This window comes from Neovison vison, chromosome 13 (assembly GCF_020171115.1).
Source record: "Neovison vison isolate M4711 chromosome 13, ASM_NN_V1, whole genome shotgun sequence".
In the NCBI taxonomy this organism is placed as follows: Eukaryota; Metazoa; Chordata; class Mammalia; order Carnivora; family Mustelidae; genus Neogale; species Neogale vison.
The window spans coordinates 108,374,553-108,393,503 of NC_058103.1; the positions used below are offsets into that span (position 1 = coordinate 108,374,553).

The 18,951-nt window shown below is 42.5% G+C and overlaps 1 protein-coding gene across 1 annotated transcript; it reads right to left on the reverse strand.

Annotated features, from left to right (window-relative positions):
• Positions 1–6,282: 6,282 nt before the first annotated feature.
• POLR2M (RNA polymerase II subunit M) lies at positions 6,283–14,562 on the reverse strand. Its single transcript, XM_044231914.1, has 4 exons — positions 14,376–14,562; positions 11,813–12,457; positions 9,169–9,373; positions 6,283–7,418 (listed from the first exon to the last, which is right to left on the reverse strand). Exons 1-4 carry the CDS (start codon positions 14,486–14,488, stop codon positions 7,272–7,274), a joined length of 1,110 nt encoding a protein of 369 aa, XP_044087849.1. The 5' UTR covers positions 14,489–14,562; the 3' UTR covers positions 6,283–7,271.
• Positions 14,563–18,951: the final 4,389 nt, after the last annotated feature.

The following is an 18,951-nucleotide window of genomic DNA, read 5'->3' on the forward strand; positions in this document are numbered from 1 at the left end:
TGAAATTAATATAATGTTATAGGTCAGTTGTACCTCAACCAAAAAAAATGATCACTCTCAAAGAAGGTCTACTCCTCTCAAATCCATTTGCTTCACAGAAGCCATTAGACTTCCTGGAATTTTTATTCATTACACTAATTAGCCAGCAATAATACTAGAACCCCAAGACCCCTGTTACCTTCGGAGGGTGGTGGGAGACATAGTAAGAGGTTTTGGAAAGTAGGCGGAAGTCACACTGCTGAAGACTGAAGGAAGAGGTTGGGAAAATGGGGACATTGAAAACAAATCAAGTCAGGGCACAGTCTTGGTTAAGTGTCTGACTCTTGGTTTTGGCTCGGGTCATGATCTCTGGGTTGTGGGATCAAGCCCCACATGGGACTCCGTGCTCAGTGTAGAGTCTGTCTGAGATTCTTTCCCTCTCTCTCTGCCCCTCCCCACAACATGCTCACACATACTTGCGCGCGTGCTTTCTCTCTCTCTCTCTCTCTCTCTCTCTCGCAAATAATTTAAAAAAAAAAAAAAAGTCAGGCAGTGAAGAGGAAAAAGAGTCACACTTATAATGGGCACTATATTATCCCTTTGATGCTACTTTTTAAAATATACATTATCCATTTTTATTTCAAGAATATTATGGTAACTGAATCCAGTTGCAATAGGTAAGGCTACCTAAGGCTGCATAACATTTCTATAGTTTCAGACGTATAAAATAGATTTCTGGCACTATGCTTTTTCTGTCATTTTGCAAAAATGTGTTAAGGACTTAATTACAAGTAGACTCCACAGTAAGCTAAGAACACGGGGCTAGGGCAGAAAGACTCGGCTCCATTACAATCAGGGGCACACCACAGGCATGTCCCTGTGCCTTGGTTTCCCCATTTATAGGATGTGGAACAAATTATATTTAAGCTTTCTTCCTTCCCTAAGAACTAAAGATCCTAAGTTGAGATAAGATTGGCCTTCTACTGCCAGTGAGTTTCCTTGTGTGCTGCATTTCGACCCTATTAAATATAGCTGAAGGGGAAAAAATTCTTCTTATTAAAAATCTAATCAATAGAAGATATGCCTTCGTTTTTACCACACAATCCCTAAAAGAGCTATTTAATACAAATATATGTGGTACTGGTTAGGAACAGTGATGTATTTACTAGCAATATTTTCAGACAGAATTTATAAGCACCACTCTGAGTCTCCATCTTCTAAGGAGCGTTTCTGTGTGCTCTGAGTAAGGTCTTGATTTACAACTCTCATTCTTTTGCCTTAATAATGAGAAAATTTTCCATCCGAAGCTTAGGCTTTCCTTAGCTCAGTGTCCTAATTTCCCCTTGTCAAAATAGCCTCTTTTAGGGAGTCTCTATTGATCTCAAGTTAATTTTAACACTAAATTAAAAGTTTCATATGGTGGTGATTTTAAAACATTTTACTTCATATGCCAAAAGGTACCTCCCCAAACTACTTCGATCATAATTGTTACCATCGTTACAATAAGGTTTTCATATAGAATCTCTTTTAGGCCCCAAAGTGTTCTCTAAAGACCACACTTTGAAATTTCTGTTCTCTCAAAACATACCCCGTACGTTAGATAAGGGGTCACTGACCTCATCTTACAGACTTAATAGTCAGGAGAGCACATAACTTCCCATTGGATTCAAAGGAAATAGTGGCATTTAAATCCTAAATCTAATAATCTAATGCTATTCCAGTGGCTTACCCTCTTTTTCGCCTTTTCTTTTATTCCAAGTTTTCTAAAATCATCTGGGAAGTAATAGATCATATTTAATTGTTCAGGCTTTTATGCTGCGCCTTCAGAATCGCTTCTGATTTGTGGTCTGGCTCCGGTTCAGTATTACCCGGCGCGAGATTTGTCTCATCCGCCCGGTATCAAAGCTCCCTCACTTTAGCCAGAAATTAAAATAATAGCTTTCAGTTTCTCCTCCCTGTCAAGGAGCTAGTCAGTAACGCAATTTGCCATATTTTGTAGATGACTCTATATGCTCTCCATTAAAGTGGGATATATAATCCCTTTATTTATTTAGTGGAGGCAAAAAACAGAACCTTTCTTTCCTGACTTTACTTCCTTTTAGCACTACAAACTGTCGTGAATCCTGCAAAGGGACAACTAACAGATTTTACCCACACGTCTGAATAAAGCCTAGGATACCTGAGGTACTTTGCCTCGCATCTCTTCTAAGAAAGATTTAGCATCTCTTCTAAGAAAGATTTACGCAGACAAATGTCGAGTGAGGAGGGAAGAGTGAAGATTCCAGCAGTGACCAAAGCAGCCATACACAGTTCTAAGATGATTAAAAACAAAACACTCCAAATACAAAGATTACCAGAACAAAAGCTCTTTTGTGGTGTAAGTCCTAGAGACAGGACAAATGCCCCCAGAGTAATCTGAGCTCTCCCCTAGCATTAGCACTTTCTAAAGCCCACATGCAACTTTGATTTGTGGGTTTGTGCTCGAGGCGGAGGCCGTGCAGCCGGGGCCCGGAAGCCTTGAGGGCTGAGTTCTTTGCTCGGCTGCCTCTGAGTGACCTTGTGCAAATAACTGCCAACGTCCCAGGTACAGGAGAGGGAATCCCGCAAGCAATCTGCCTTCCACCCTGACTCACACACCTCCTGTGTCCCCAGAGATGTGATGTGGACAGGACACAGGTCCCGAGCAATTCCTCTCTTAGAGGTGACTGTTACAGAAAGCGATTAACCCTCCAACACCTCCTATGGTTCGGGCGAAGCCCCAGACTACAGCAGTTCTTACCACCTTCACTTGAAAACGGAAGGTAAGAGTTCAGGACTGCAGAGTCCATTTTCCTACTTTAAACCTCATTTTAATATAAAAGAAGTCTTCCTTACTGAAAAATTTACTTTAAAAAGTTAACTTCTGTTCACCTGCAGCTCAGATGAAAACGTGTCTGCTATGTCTGTACCCTTTTGATGTGACTTGTAGAGGCAGCGCGGATTATGAGCTAAGAGCATATACAGCTTGGGTTCAAACCTTATCCCCAACACTTACTAGTCACTGATCTTGGGCACATCATTTCAGGTCCTTATGCCTCAATTTCCTCTTCTATAAATGGGAAAAAATGGTACTGTTGGAAAATAAAAATCCAATCATGTCACATTACAAAAACAAAACCCCTCACTTGCTAACTCTTCTCAATCAAAACTACATAATACTTTACGGGCAATAAATCAGTGTTCTGACTTTTCTATTTAACTTGTACAACCCAAAAATAGTCATTGTAATTGAAATAGTAACTATCCTTGATAAATGGCAAGGTTCCAAACCTCCTAAGTTGCCAAGTACATTCTGTTAGGAATAAAAAGTGAATTGACTAAGGATGGGCTATCAAACACTTTTTTAAAATGAATGGAGATTTGCACTACCAAGGGTTTCTGGTTTGTTTTGTTTCACAAGAATTCTAAAATCTATGCGAAAATGCAAAGGGCCAAAAATATCCAAACCAGTCTTAAAGAATAAGATGGCAGGCTTTACTCCAAACCTCATCATAAAGCTACCAAAGATATCATGGAGTAATATTAATACCAATAGAAGAACAGAACCAAAGAGAGGACCCAGCAAAGTAACACAGACATGCACAGATGTTTGATGTGTCCCAGAAATATACCACGGAGTAGGAGACAACAGGTTGGCTATATAGAAGGCTCCTTCCTCACACCATCACAAATAATTTCTGGACAGCATCAACGACACGAAGGAAAGGCAAAACTACAGAGCACTTTCTAACAAAACAATTTTAAAAGACAGTATTTTCATGACTTCAGAATAGGGAAAGTTTCTCTTTAAAAAAGACACTCAACAAAAAAAACCTGTAAGTTTGCCATTAGGAATTTCTGTCCAACAAAAACACTGTGAAGAGAATGAAAAGTAATCCAGAGAGGAAGAGGGTATCCGCAGCAAACATAACTAATGATTAGTATCAAGAATGCACCTTACGGATCGGCAAGGAAAAGGACAGCTGACACAAATACAACAGAAAGATGAACAGAAGTTTTGAAGGGACACTTTTCACAAGAGGAAATCCAGTGATCAGTAAACAAGATGCTCAATGCCATTCCTAACTAGGGAAATGCAAAATAAAACCAAAATAAAGGTCTACTATCAAAACATCACACTGGCTAACATTCATGTCTGGTAATATCAGGCGCTCGTGTACTGGTACTCTCAGATGGGCTGGACCCTGGGTGGTAGGAATATTAAGTGTTGAAAATATGCATACCTTGTAATGCATCAATTGAACGCCAAGGTAAATACCCAACAGAAATGTTTATGCACACAAAGATGCTCTCATTGCAGCATTGCTTGTAATAGCCCCAAACTGAGAATACCACGGGAAGTGCTCGCCACACCAGATGGAAGTGGGATTGATGGAGTGGCACATTACACAGCTATGAGATGAATAAGCCGCACTTACGCCACATGAATTTCATAAGCAATGTTGATTGAGTCAAAGACACCAAACACATATACAGTAGGATTCCATGTTTGTAAGACAAAAGTAGGCAAAACAAACTAACCGTATTATTGCCTATGTAACTGGTACAACCATTGTTTAAAGAGGGGTTAGTATTACTCTAAAGTCAGGAGAGTAGTTAGCTCTGGGGGATAAAGAGCATACCCACAGGGGACATGGGGACATTTCAGAGTCCTGGCAATAGCTTTTCTGCATCTGGCTTGTGATTACATAGCTGTTTGCTTTACCCATTAAACTGCACACCTGTTTTGTGTACTTCTCTGGAGGTTATACTGGACAGAATTTAAAAGAATAAGGGAGAAATTGTATACCAAATATTAACCATAATTATTAAAATAATGCAGGAAAAACTACAAGGCCCAGAAATAGGCCCACAGCACAAGACACATGGGAATTTAATATCCTATAACGACAGCATTACAAATCAGTGGGGAAATGGTGGTTTATAATATTGAACCAATTGGTCAACTCTCTGCAAAAATTAAAATTAAATCTTACCTTATATGGCTTCCCCAAGAAAACCTGAGATGGATTAAAAATCTCCTTTTGAATTAAAGAGAAGTATAAAAGTGAAACTTTTAAAAAGTCCTAGAAGAAAGTAAAGATGAATACGTATCCATCCTGAGGCTAAGGCAGGCATGCTCAGACGTAACCACAAAGGCAGACTTCTGAAGAAAACTACTACACTGAGACACCACAAACTATTACAAAGAAAATAACACACTAAAACAAGAACATATGACAAAAGCTGGACATCTTAATTCATCAAGAATTTATAGACCAATAAAAAAAGCACACTGTCCAAGAAAATACAGTTAAGATATGAATAAGCAATGCTCAAAAGAATGAACATAAATGGTCAACAGACATGAAAAATCACTCACCCTTCATTAAGCAAAGAAACATAAATTTTAAAAATCATCCTTTCCTGTGATTATTCAGTTAGCAAACACTTTAAATAGCAATTTTCAGTCCTGGGAGTTTGATATTGCTTGGAGAAATAAAGGGACACAGTCTTTGTGGTGAGTGATATAGATCAAGAATCTCAAAAACTTAGCTGTACTCCCAACTAGCAATCTCCCTTGTAGAAAGGTATTTTCTGGAAAGAAAGAATTTTTGTACAAATGTGATTATCTTTTAAGATGTTGATTGCATTGTTGATTACAGTTTATGCTGTAACAAACAAATTGTTAAACAATAAATTAATTTTAAAAGTTAGGACACACCCATAAAAGTGAATATTCTGGAGCTATCTAAAATGCAAAGTATCTACTAATGGGAAAATGTTTACCATACATAGAGCAGGCTATAAAACAACTGTGCCATATGACTGCATTATTGAAAATAGAAACATAGAAGAGTATGTAAAGTAGATATACCCAAATCTTAACAGAGGCACTCTCTGGGTGATCTGACGACAGGGGACTGTGTGTCCACGCATGGGACCCCTTCCACATTACTTGGCTTTCCAGAAATGTATCATTTTATTCTCTAAGGAATAATTCTATGTTGTGAAATCTATTTATTATTGTTTTTTAAAAGGAGAAATAATGAATTTGTTAGCTCAGTGTTATTTTCATATTTTTAGGGGGAGGGCAGAAGGGTGCCAGGGCAGGGGTGGAGCAGGGGGATGGAAAGCAACAGCTGTATCTGGAAGTCCATGCTGGAAAACCCAGCCCTTCCTGGCACTCCTAAATGTGTTTGCAGGAAAATGTCTTATATGAAAGTCTCTTTTAGAGTAAGTTAAACTTAATTAAACACCCATAAAACATCACCATTAACACTGTGAAGTTGCTCTAATATTTTATTCTTCCTTTCAGCACTGTTTAGAATCTCTAACATATTAAACAAAGAAATCTCTGAAAACCATGTAATCCTTGAAAAGTACATAAATGTGTATACATATGAGACTGAGATTTCTGTAGCCTATATACGGCTCTTGCGGAGTGGGGAGAGGCGGTGTATTGACAATTCAATTGTAGTTTAAAAAAATTTTGTATTCTTACCAAACTGAACCTGTCACCTCTTAGAGCAATGAACTCAAGTCAGGTCAAGCCCAAGAACAGCTCCTCCCTTCACCTAGTCACCCTAGACTTTTCCTGTATCTTGTGTCACTTTGGGCAAATATGATCATCCAGAAAGACCGTCCACCCTCCAGCACCAACTGAAAGTACTCCTATTCCTAATCAGAAGATAACATTCTTCCTAAGGGAAGACAGAAGAAGGAAACAAACATTTCAGAATCCTGTAGGAGTGTCTTCCTAGGTATTTCACATCCAATTACTTCATTAACCCCATGCAAACATGCATAAAATTTTCTAGGCTGCTCTCTTCATTCCTTGAAAAAGGAAGGAACTCTATGTTCCTAATTCATTTTAGGTGATGCCCGGGGCAACCAAGTATTTCACTGACAGACATGTAATAAATGCTATTCCACAGAGGTAAGAGCCAGGAAAAGAGCAGTTACCTGCTTCATTTGACTTAGAGAAAAAAATCCTGTGCTTACTATGTACTAAAATATCAGACCAACACACAACATACTGCAAAACTTTAATACAGTATGGTTAAAACACAATATTCAAATATTAAACTTTTTAAGCACATGAAAGTCATCTTTTGATAAGACAAACTGGGCTGTTTTTATAGCTACCTTTGTGTAACTTTAAAAAATACCTTCCCTCGACAATGTCTGACACCGATCTTGATACTTGTTTTAAAGTCTGATGTAGGATCATGACAACTCAACAGGCAGAGATTTACATCCCACTGGCATCTTCAGAATTCATCTCCAGAGGACTGATCGTCGTCTTCATCCCTCACTTCTCGGTACTTCCTTGAAGCCTCCCCTTCGGGATTATAGCTCTGCATCTTAATGTTCAGTCTTTCAGCTAATTTTTGTGCTGCGAGTTTGGCTTGCATCTCCTTAAAAAAAAAAAAATCAAAGCAAAACATTACATATTCACATCCTTTCCATACAATTTTTTCAGCAGGAAGTCATTTAAAGTGGAAATAAAAGGGCATACAGCTCCCCTCAGTGCTCTCTCTAACAGTGTGCACATCTTGAATTGTGCCTACCATGGATGGGCGGGGCAGGCAATGCTGGTGAGGGCTACAGCCTGCCAAAGTCGTGGTCAGACGTCCATTCACACACAAGAGTGCACTGAAATACCCCACCTCTGCGTGGAAAACCGAGGAACTTGCAGAGCACTATGAGTTACAAACATGAACAGAGTTTCAAGTATGGGGACACATACACGTGTGCATACACACTCACACAGCAGTTTCAACTATCAAGGGTCAAAAATCACTAATGCTGTGTGGATTCTCCAAAAAAGAATCTTCTTTCCTCAATGAAACCATGGCTTTCAGGCTTGAGAGTTGTATTTCAATGTCACAATGAAATCAAGAAACCAATACTTTTAAAAAGCCAACTATCCCTCTCCAAATTAAGTTCCCATGAAAATTACCGTGACAGAAAGTCCAAGCAAATTTTAGACACTGCCAATGTGCTCACAGACACCCAACGAGAGGACCACAGGCTGATGGTGGTGGCAATGCCCATTTTCAACCTGGCTCTTTGCTTTTCTTATGCTTTTGCCCCTACCACTTGAACCTCTTGGTGTCTTTTCCCTCAGGCCATGAATATCCTGGAGAGGCAGGACTGAAGCGGCAGCTAACAGCGCTCTGTCGAGGAAACTGGTTTCCAAGGAGTTGAATTCAACCTACAGATATCTCAGGACAGGCACTCAAGATCGTATAAACAATTTAAAAACCTGTTCCCCTAGGGGGTAGTCGTAACTAGGCAATAATACTTTAATACTCAAGGAAGCAAAATGGCTTTTAAAAAGGAGTGCCTTGAAAATGCCAATCCATGCCAACTGCGCTTCGGTGAGAAGCCAAGTCTGAACAACAGCCTGGTTTTGTCTTGACTGGCATCTACTACCTGATTAAAATCTACGTAAGCAAGTCTACGAAGCTAAGCTGCTATTCTGGGGGAGGCTCAAACTATTACTGTAAGTACATTGGATGCTTTCTTTTCTCCCTCCCATCTTCACCTATTTTCTCCCATCTCGTTATTCTACACACAAGCTGTCCATATACACGCTTAAGGTGCAGAACTCCCAGATCTTTGAAGTAAGTGCTATACAAAATGAAGTTATTAAAAGTCGGCGATTCTTCTGTCTTCACGAGGGCCTGCACACCATGCTTTTAAGCTCCGTGTCCAAATGCCTGTTGGTAACATCACACCACTCTGATGTTACGCTCTTCCCTGTCTGGCAGGAGACAGAAACCTGGAGGAGGCTCCCTGATTCTTGGTTAGCTTCCACCACAGAGACCCTCTCACATGGGGCTTACGAGGTGGAAGACAGAGAAGCATGGCTCCTGCTAGTCTGACAGCATGGGCGTTAGACTAGGGAATTCTGCAGTGGTCTTCCCACATTTCCTGGCAAAAACCACTCCGCTGTTGCACGTAGCTGTGATCATCTCCAGCTGCGTCCTGTGGTTCTAGCAACTTGAAGACTCTCAGAAAACCAGAGGCTCACATCTGAGAGCTAATGGCAAGAGCTGACCATTTCTCAAGCACCCTTCTATTAAGTCCTATATCCTCTGTGAACTTCTGATGTAAATTCTGACTTAGCAGCATCTAAGAAACATTTGAAACTCTACATACCTCATAAGTCTGTTTCTGTTGTTTCTGAAGTGCCAAAGATTCTTCTATGGAGAGCAGCTGTGCGGGCATATGGTGAAGTGGCAGAAGCCGGGCTGCTGTGACATCATCAAGATGCTTCTTATCCCTGAGCTGCCTTTCTTCCGAGGAGATGGGAGACCCTCTTCTCTGCCAATGACTAGATGAATCATTCTGTTGTGAAGGTAATCTGGAGGGCAAATTTGTTATATCATCAGACTATTTTCTTTTTATAGACACATTTACAACATTCCCACACAGAAGCAGCCTTTAACCTTAGCAGTTAATTATCCTACAAAGATAAACATAAGTAGTTTCCAATATTTATATTCGTAAAGACCCTTCCTGTTTTTGAAACGTATTTACTCCAGAAACAGGAGTATTTAACTTGGCACCTTTTTGGAGAGTAATAGAACAATCTACTGTTTTAACAAATAGGAAGGCTGATAAGCTCTCTGCATTATCCTTTGCTCTTACAATCTTACACTTGAACTGAAGCCATCTTTCCATCTTTCCCTTCAAAAACGTGCGCAAATGGGCTTGCTGTCCAGTAAACAAACTTGTACACAGTTTCCGTGCCATAATACCACCCGTAGAACACTCCGCAGAGGTGGTGTTCACACTATACGTACTGTCACACTGGAACAGAAAGGAAACCTAAGTTCTAATGGAAGGCAGGGAGGTTGTCAGAAAAGCTTTTAAAGAGTGAATTTTGAGGAATCTTGAAATAATAAATGCTCACCATGTAAATGAGGGGAGGAGGGCATCCCAGTGGGGAGTGAGGGGCACATGGTGTGGCGCAAAGGGAGTTCAGGGTGTGGCGCAAAGGTGTGTCGTGTAGAGGAAAGGCCGTGAGATAAGGCTGGCAAGTAGACCGGGCCCAGTCCTCGTCAAAGAGTTCTGTGTAATGGGCTCAGATCTGCACTGTACGAATTTCACTCTGAGCAGTGCAGAAGATGAACTAGAGGAGTTAAGCCTAGAGTCCAGACCAAGCCAGTTTTAGCCCAGGAGAGGGAGGAGAGCCTTCACTTTGACAGGAGGATGCATATAAGAATAATTAGAGATGAAAATCAACAAAATATACTGTCGGTCTTTACGGCTGGCAGATAGGGAGATGAAGCAAAAGACACCTTGGGAGAAAAAAATAAAGTGGCGGCACTATGAATTTAGGGAATATGGGAGAAATCGTGGGAAGAAATGCGTTCTATTCTGTACATGGTTAAGTCTGAGGTGCCACAGAACACCCACATGGCCAGGTTTCATGGTAACTGGCCATGCAAATCGGAAGCTCTGGAAACACCTAAGCTATAGGGAGGTAAGAGGCAGCTGCCAGCACCCAGGAAATACAGGGTGCCCAAAGGCACAGTAGAGACCAAAGGTAGAACAGAAAAGGAGTCAAAGGCTGCTCATCCACGGAATCTCTTGATCCACACGAGTCCAGGCCCAGTCTTTCCGCATCTGCTCTAACTACACGGGAGGCCTCTGGCTCTCCCCACTCCGGCTTCTGGCTAAAGGACCACAGGAAAGGACCAGGATCAGTGTATCCTCTGACCAACTAGATGCTGCTTCTGGTTTTCTCTTCCTGGAAGTGAGGAAATACACCTCACTGCACACAAGATGGGAGGTTACTCACTTTGTACATCAAGAGTACAAACATTACTTTTTATTCCTACCTAAAAATTAATGTAATTAATGTAATTCATCTTCCTGGTTTTTCTAGAGAGAATAAAATGTTTTCAAGTTAAAAAAAATGGCAGGGTTAAACTTTAAAGACTCTATAATAATTCTCTGAAAGTTTTAGGTATTTCTAACTAGAGCTTCTCAGCTTTTCGAAGAAAAGTAGTAGTGATTCCACTTTGTGCGTAATGTAAGCCTGGTAATTACAGACAGGTAGGCTAAATACACTGGATACTCCCTGACGCGAACGTTACATCTGCCTACAAGTAAATAAAATTCCTTTCTCTTCGAAGAGCTTTTCTTTTTCTGGAAATCTCAGAAACAAAACTATGACAAGGAACTCAGAAGCATGGTTCATTTACCCTCCTGCCCCAATCTGTTTTTCAATTTCTTTAACCCCTTCCTAGCTCTTTTCCCCCTCAAGTTGTTAGGATACAGTTCAATGGTCTTCCCAGTGGGTAGGCTTTGGGTCTTCACCTAGATCCTGAATTCTTTGAGGAATGGGATCTTTACTTCTGTGCCACTCCAGCACCAGTTGCTTACCTACAGTGAGCACACAAACATCTTTCACTGTCAAGTCTATTGGCTTCTAAAGCTGCTTTTCCCGTAGCTTACAGTCTAATCAAAGGGTGAGCTACCTACCAAAAAATTATTGTGGAAAATAGTCATAATAAATTCTCTCTCCGGGTTTAATATCAAATGTTGGCTAAGCCCACCCTGAACTCTAATACTCTACCTGCTATTTAAACCCGTTCAATCATTTGGCTGAAAACCTAAGTATTTTTCAACATGAACCCTCCATTCCAGCCAGGTTATTTCCACAAGACGCTCTTTGCTAACTACAAGTAGCTCCCACACAAAAAAAGTCCACTGAACTGAAAGCATTCTTCCAATTTTTTGAGTTTAACAAATAGTATGTGCCTGTGACAGGCCTGTTTCTGATAGTACTTACACATTAGTTTTAAATTTGTGTAGTGGGGGTACTGGGTTTTTGGCTCGAGTTTCTAGCACTTCCATGAAATGAGGCTTCTTCTGTGCTCCACTATCGAACCTTGCCAAGTTCTCAGCACTCCTGTTCTCTTCTGAGTGCTCTTCACCTGAGTCCACAATTGTGATCCTCTGTAACCTATTAATAAACAGGCTGTCAGAGCTGCTCAAATTATCTTCTGCTTGACTTGAAACACGATGCTGAAGGAGACGCTCACCAGCTGCGCAGGAGGAAGGCGCGCTGGCTCTGCTACGGGAAGCTGGGCACGCGCTCACTGTGGACTCAACTTCAGGAGCCTCTTCATTGCCTTCGTGAGGAGGATGTACAAGTCCCCGCTGCTGGGAGGTGGTTTTAGATGACCCGGTGTTACTTACAGAGGAAGAGCCACAGACTAGCGATGAAGTATCAAGTATCCGGTCAGAACTCTGGGCTGTTTCAGTGTCCACATCAACAACTGCAACTGCTTTTTGCCGTAGCTTACAGTCTAAACTAACAGGATGAAACAGTCCACTTTTCCCTCTAACTTCACATTCGGCAATGGCAGCTTTCACTTTGGCAACAGAGTCTAAGATCTTTTTACCTTTGTCGGGCAATTTGCAAATGAATTTTCTGTTGAATGGAAAAAAACGAAACAAACATGTATCTGTCAAAGCCATGTTTTCAAACTTGAGATATAAAGACAAAGCATTATCCTCAAAGTGAGAAAAATCTATCTGTAAGTCAAAAATCTGACTTCCAACAGCCTCAGAACAGGAATGAAGTAAGTCGTCATCTAAATACCCTAAAAAACAAACAAACAAGGGGATGCAGGAAAAACATCCTTCATATGCCTAATTAGAATTTCAGCAAAAGTATTTTAAACATATAATACTCTTTAATATACTCCAAAACTTGCAGTTTTTAAAGTGAGATGTCCAAGATCTTCGTGGGGAGGGGAGGTGGATGGTTCTGCAAGGCCAGAATTATTTTTTTAATAGCACTAAGTCATTATTTGCCATTTCCACGTTCATTATCTTATAGGGGTACAACAGAGATTTCCAGGGGCCACATGATATGTGGTATCATTGCTCTGATGGCTCATGATTGTGTATTCTTGTGTTTTAAAGATCTCTCACCTAGAATTCCTTTTTTTTTTTTTTAATTTATTTTGAGAGTGAGAGAGCGAGCGAGTGAGCATAAGTGGGAAAGGGGGAGGGAGAGGGAGAGAGAATCCCAAGCAGACTCCATGCTGAGCATAGAGTCCAACTCGGGATTCCATCTTGAGTCTGAGATCATGACCTTAGCGGAAACCAAGAGTGGAACGACTGTGCCACCCAGGTGCCCCTCTCACCTGTAATTCCTAACACACCAGTAAACATCAGTAGATGTAACACCCATAAAACAAGAGCTCCCTGGCATGCTCAGTAAGTCTTAACAGTATAAAGGGGTCCTGAGGCCAAAAAGTTAAGTCCCTGCTATAGATTAAAAACCCATTCTCACAAAGTCAAAGTACTTGCCCTACTAGAAAGCTCCTAAATGATCATTTTTGCTGAATGACTTAGGTTCCTTTTCAGATTCTCTTTTCTTTATCCGTGTAAGAAACGGAGGGAAGAGTACACCTCTGGCTTTTTATTCTTTCACACAACATTCCTCCCCACAGTTTCAACATTAACATCCCTCTGCAGTTGAGATTCCTGTATGTCCTCAGCCTTCTCTCTCCGGGTCCTCAAGACCACTTCTCCAGTTTTTAAATAAATATAATTAACTCTCCCCTCAATTCAGTACCCCCTCCCTAAGTAAAATCAACCTCAGATCTATTCCCCAATTTTTGTTCTTATTAGTGGTTCTCTATACAAGCTGGAAACTTCAGCCATCTCCTTCACCTACATATCCAAATTACTCCATGCCTGATGTAGTTTTCCCAGTCCCAAAACCACCCTTCTACACCCCCAGGCTGGGAAGTTCTCTGAAAATAACCTCCAGCTGTCTTCTGTCTTTCATTCCTTCAAACCTTCCTACATACACCAAGCTGCTCAATTAAGTTTTTTTCACTTTCATTGTATTGTTCAGCTGCTAAAGTCGTTAAGACTGCCAGCTGAATGAGACCAACTTTTCCTGCTTAATACAGCACTCTGTGTCCCATTCTTTCGATTTCCTACAGGTCCTAGAGATGAAACTGACAAGATGTTTTGGGGACGACAAGGGCGGCAAGGGAGGCTGGGGTACACAGGTATTTAGAATACAGGCCCTCCCTTCAGGGAACCGTCACAGTGGCCGGGTAATTAAAACAAGGAGCTAAGGGAACAGCTGAAACCCCTAAGCTGCCTTTCCGCACGCTAACCATCCGCACGGGCCGTAGGTACGTGCCAAACCAGGACGCAGCCGGCTTTAAGGCTGGAGGCCCTCTACTCGCCGGCGGGATCGAAACGGATCTGAGACAAGGTCACCTTCCAGGGAAAGGAACCCGGTATGGAGGAGGGGAAGGAACGCGTCTCAGGGACACCGAACCGAAGAAGCCTGGCGGTGACTCGGCGGGACCCAAGCTTACTCGTTGCGCAAAAGTCTCTCCTGGCGCTTCAACATCTCCCGCAGCTCTGCCAAACTCCGCCGCCCCAAGTCCTCGGGAACTTGGGGCTCGAAGCCGCGGGCCAGCGAGGACATTCTGCGGGGGCTGAGGCTGGCGAGGCGGCGGGCAATCGGTTTCCTCAGCAGCCCCCGCGGCTAGCGCCGGATCCACCGCCGGCGTGGACTCCGAGGTACGAGTGGGAGCCGCCATTTTCCCGGAAGAACGGGTCTTCTTCGAACCGAATCGAGCTTTATTGAAACACCGGAAACAAACACAGGCAAGGAGAAGGGGGCGCCGGGAGGAGAGGGAAGGGGCGGAAGTTCCCGCGGTTTGGGGGAGACGGTGGGGACCCGCCGCGACTGGGCTCGCGTTTACGCCGGTTGTGTTTTCTCGGCTCGTCCGCTCTTCACGTTTATTCAAAAAAGTGTTGGTTAGCGCCACTGTGACCCCGACAAATATCCACGAGTCCTGCCGTTATGGAGTTTACCGAGGGGTGGAGGGAGACAGACATTAAAACGGTAATGATGAAACAGTATAATAGTAAGATTGGTATGGGCACCAGGGCAGGTGCCTCTGAGAAGGGAACTGTAAGTCGAACCTGAGCGATGAGTTGGTTAGCCGTTGGTGTAGTTGGGGAAATGTTCTGGACGGGGCTCGAGAGGCTTTGGCCCGGGGTGCTGCCAGGGCTTAATGACGTCCTCAGAGTTGGAGGGAACCTTGGGGGGAGTGTCAGCATTTCTTAATGGGACTCTGTGGCATTTGGAGCAGGACTTTTCATTTGCGGCACTGCCTCAGGCATTGCGAGACATTTGGTGTCTGGCTTGCGCCCGCTAGTTTTGTGGGCATCCCCAACTCGGAACAATCCAGAACGCCTTTACCTCCCCCTCCGCCCCCCACCCTCAGCCTGCTGGTACACACACATTTCCAAAGGCCCGCAAGGGATGATGGTGGGAGGTGCTGGACAAGCCACTGAGAACCCCTCCTTCATCATTCCCTGTTTCACCTGTAGAAAAACACATAATTAAGTATTATCAGGGCCCAAAACTTAGTAAGTGATAGCGCCAGATTTTCACTCAAACTCCCAGCTACTCTTTCTACAACACCTATTTGAAAATCTCCTTCTTGGCTTTATGCCTATATCCTAAAGTTTAAAATTGTTGAAAGTGCCTTTTCAGGCTGTTAAGCAGAGTACAGCAGTGTCAAACATCCCAAACAGCTCTTACTTCTCTTTACAATTCAGCTACCAGAGCTGTGTCCCAAAATAAAGAATAGGAAGCATACAAGAGTCCCAACAGCTATCAGTTGGTAGGTTGGGACACCCACGTAACCTCCAACACCACCTCCCCATTCTTTGATATGGAAAACTTAAATTTTCTCAATCCCATGTGAAGTGCTGTAATAAACAGAGCAGCTCCCTCCCAGGCAGACTGAAGCTCTAGGTAAAATCTGAAACCATGCCAGGGAGTACGGTTTAAGTCATTTCTATAGTGTCCCAATCTAGTTCATTCTGATCAGGTTAACTGAAGTATTAAAATTCTCAGCATAAGCCTTGCTTTCAAAGATATCAAGAGCCTGCTTCAGCCCAGCTATATAAGAGATACTTGAGTAAGGCCTTTGAGTCAGGTAGTTGGCCCCCAGCAAGCTCCCCAAAGCCTCCCTCAACCTGTCCCTGGGCCATAGCTGGAGGCTTTTATTAACCCGACAGTGGTGAATCCCCATCTTCTGGTCCTAGGCCACAGGTGTCCTCAAGGCAAGGATGTCTTCTCTCCAGACTCTGAATTTTGAATTTTGCCCCCTACTGTTTTCTTTTTGTGGAAAGCTGTCACTTCACCCATTATAAATCTAAATTCAAGCCTCATCTTCTCCCTGAGCATTCCTAGGTTATTCCAACCCCAATTGTTCTTTCTTTTGAGCATAACTATGCCTCTTAGAGCTCAAATCTGCTGTTACGCTTCTCCAGTCGTGTTATGCATGGTGAGTTCTTTTTCCTTTCTAACAAAGTTGTGAAGTCAGGGAGTTCTGTCAGGGAATTATGTGTATACTTTTCTGTCTCTCCTAATGTATACAGCAGGTATTAGTTGATGGAATCTCCCTCTCAATTTTTCTCACAGCCTTTCTCTCATGTTCTTCTTAATGAAGTGTCCCTTTCATATGTATAATCGTAAGCGTTTTATGTATAAGTATCAGCCATAGTGATTGTGAAGATATTTTCAGTGCTATGGGATAGGATCTTTGACACAACCTAGCTTAGAACTTCAAGATGTCCTAATACAAATGTCAGTTTTTAACAGCACCCATGCACAAACTGACTCGTTTTGTCACCAACCAAGAAGTTTGGCAAGTGAGGGAACAGCACCGTAAAACCTAAAACCAGGCTATTTGTATTTCAGTATGAAAGGTCATGTATTCTATAATCCATCAAACAAAGGAAAGATAAGTTTTAGAACAAATTTTAACAGCAGTGTCGGGGTGGGGGGACTTATGTAAAATGGAGACATTTAACAAAGAGAGAAACAATAAGTACCATAGATTTTAACTGTCTACTTGAAAGGAAGCCCACAAACCACAGGCAGCCAATCTCTGCTGAAGAATTCCAGTTGATATCAAGAGCCCATCTGTTAAAAGCTGAATCTAGACAAGCATTTTTAGTTTTTGTCTTTGGGTTTCCATGCCCTTTAAAAAAGTCTAAGTCACTTTTCCAGTGGTACTTGGACGAATATCCAGAGTATTAATTATCCTCAGAGTAAACTAATGAATTTGACTATTAGCAAGAAAAATTCAAAATGGAGAATTAAAGGAGAGGATGATTTCATTATGTGAAGTGCTGCCAGGATGACTTAGCCATCCCATTGCCGCCAAGCCTTAAAGGTGTCCTTTGAGTGCAGTTTAAAAGGACAAAAACTGGGGCACCTGAGTGGCTCAGTGGGTTAAAGCCTCTGCCTTTGGCTCAGGTCATGATCCCAGAGTCCTGGGATTGAGCCCCGCAGCAGGCTCTCTGCTCAGCGGGGAGCCTGCTTCCCCCTCTCCCTCTCTCTCTCTCTGCCTACTTGTGATCTCTTTCTCTGTCAAGTAAATAAATAAAATATTTTTAAAAAAAAATTAAAAAAAAAAATAAAAGGACAAAAACAGGCGCCTGGGTGGCTCACTCGGTTAAACCTCAGACTCTTGATTTCAGCTCAGGTCATGATCTCAGTCAGGGTCCTGAGCTCAAGCCCTGTGTGGGGCTCTGTGCTGGGGAGGTGGGGGGGCAGGGGGTGGAGCATGCTTAAAATTCTTTTCTCCCTCTTCCTCTGTTCCTTCCCCCCCACCCCTATTTGCATGCACGTGTGGTTTCTCAAGAAAGGACATAAACAAACCTGGGAAAGATTTCCATTTGTCCTTAGAGTTGAAAATAAAAATTAGAAATCAGTTGTAAAATTGGTAGCATTGGTCCTCAGAATCTCCAGGCTGCTCTTCTGTTTTCTCCCAGTGGTTGTCAGGCCACAAACTGGCCGTGGTATGCCTGGGGTCCACCAGAATGGCGGCAAAACTATTTCTCATGCCACATGTTCTTACTATGTGAATTTAACCCCCCTCCCCAAGAAATGGGATTGGTCCTCCCGATCCTTGAATCTGGGCATGCTTATGACTAGAGCAAAAGTGATTTTTCCAGTCTTCGTAGTAAAAAGTAATGCAGCTTCTGCCCAATTTTCTTGGGGTGCTTACTGTTGGAACCCAGCCAGCAAGCCAGCTATGCAGAAACCTGAGTTTGTGTGGGTCTTTGGTGTTTTGTCAGCCTAAACGGGGGTTTCCACCAAAAGGCAGCATTAACCACGAGATACTCGAGTGAACAAAACTTTGAATGATTCCAGCCCCCGACTAGAACAGCCTTCTAGGCTCCCAAACTGAGGCCTTGACCTACAGAATTCGGGCACGTAATAAAATGGTTGTTGTTTTATACCTTTAAGTTTAGGGTGATTTGTTAACAGCAGTAGTAGCAGGAGCGTTAATCAAGATGAATTCTACCAGCTGTGATCTGGATCCCATCTATTTGCCTCCTTGGGGATCTCATTCATTTGTTCACTCAACAAATAATTACTGTGTGGGGGACACTATTCTAGACTTTGGAGGTATCATGGTGAGTGAGACAGAAGTCTCCTGCCATGCTGAAACTTACATTCTATTAGTACCAGTGTCACCTAGAGAGTTAATACAGGTGGATGTTAAGGAGCTATTGGGAGGCTACCTTGATTGAGGTGATGGAAGGTGACTGAGGTTGGTTTTTCTGAGGCCATTTGTAAGCTGAGACAAGAATTAACCATGGGAAAGTCTCCCATGTAGAAAGGGAAGCATACCAAGTAGAGGGAAGAACAAATGCCAAGGCTCTAAAAGGAGAGGGAGCTCAGCACGTCCAAATAACAAACAAAAGGCCAGGACTAGATCTTGCAGGGTTTAAGCCCGAATACGGAGTTTGAATTTTGCTCCGAGAGAAATGGGAAGCCATCTGTTGTAGGCAGCCTTCAGGATGGGTTCCCAATGGTCCTGCCCTATTGTAATCCCTTCCCATTAAATGTGGAAT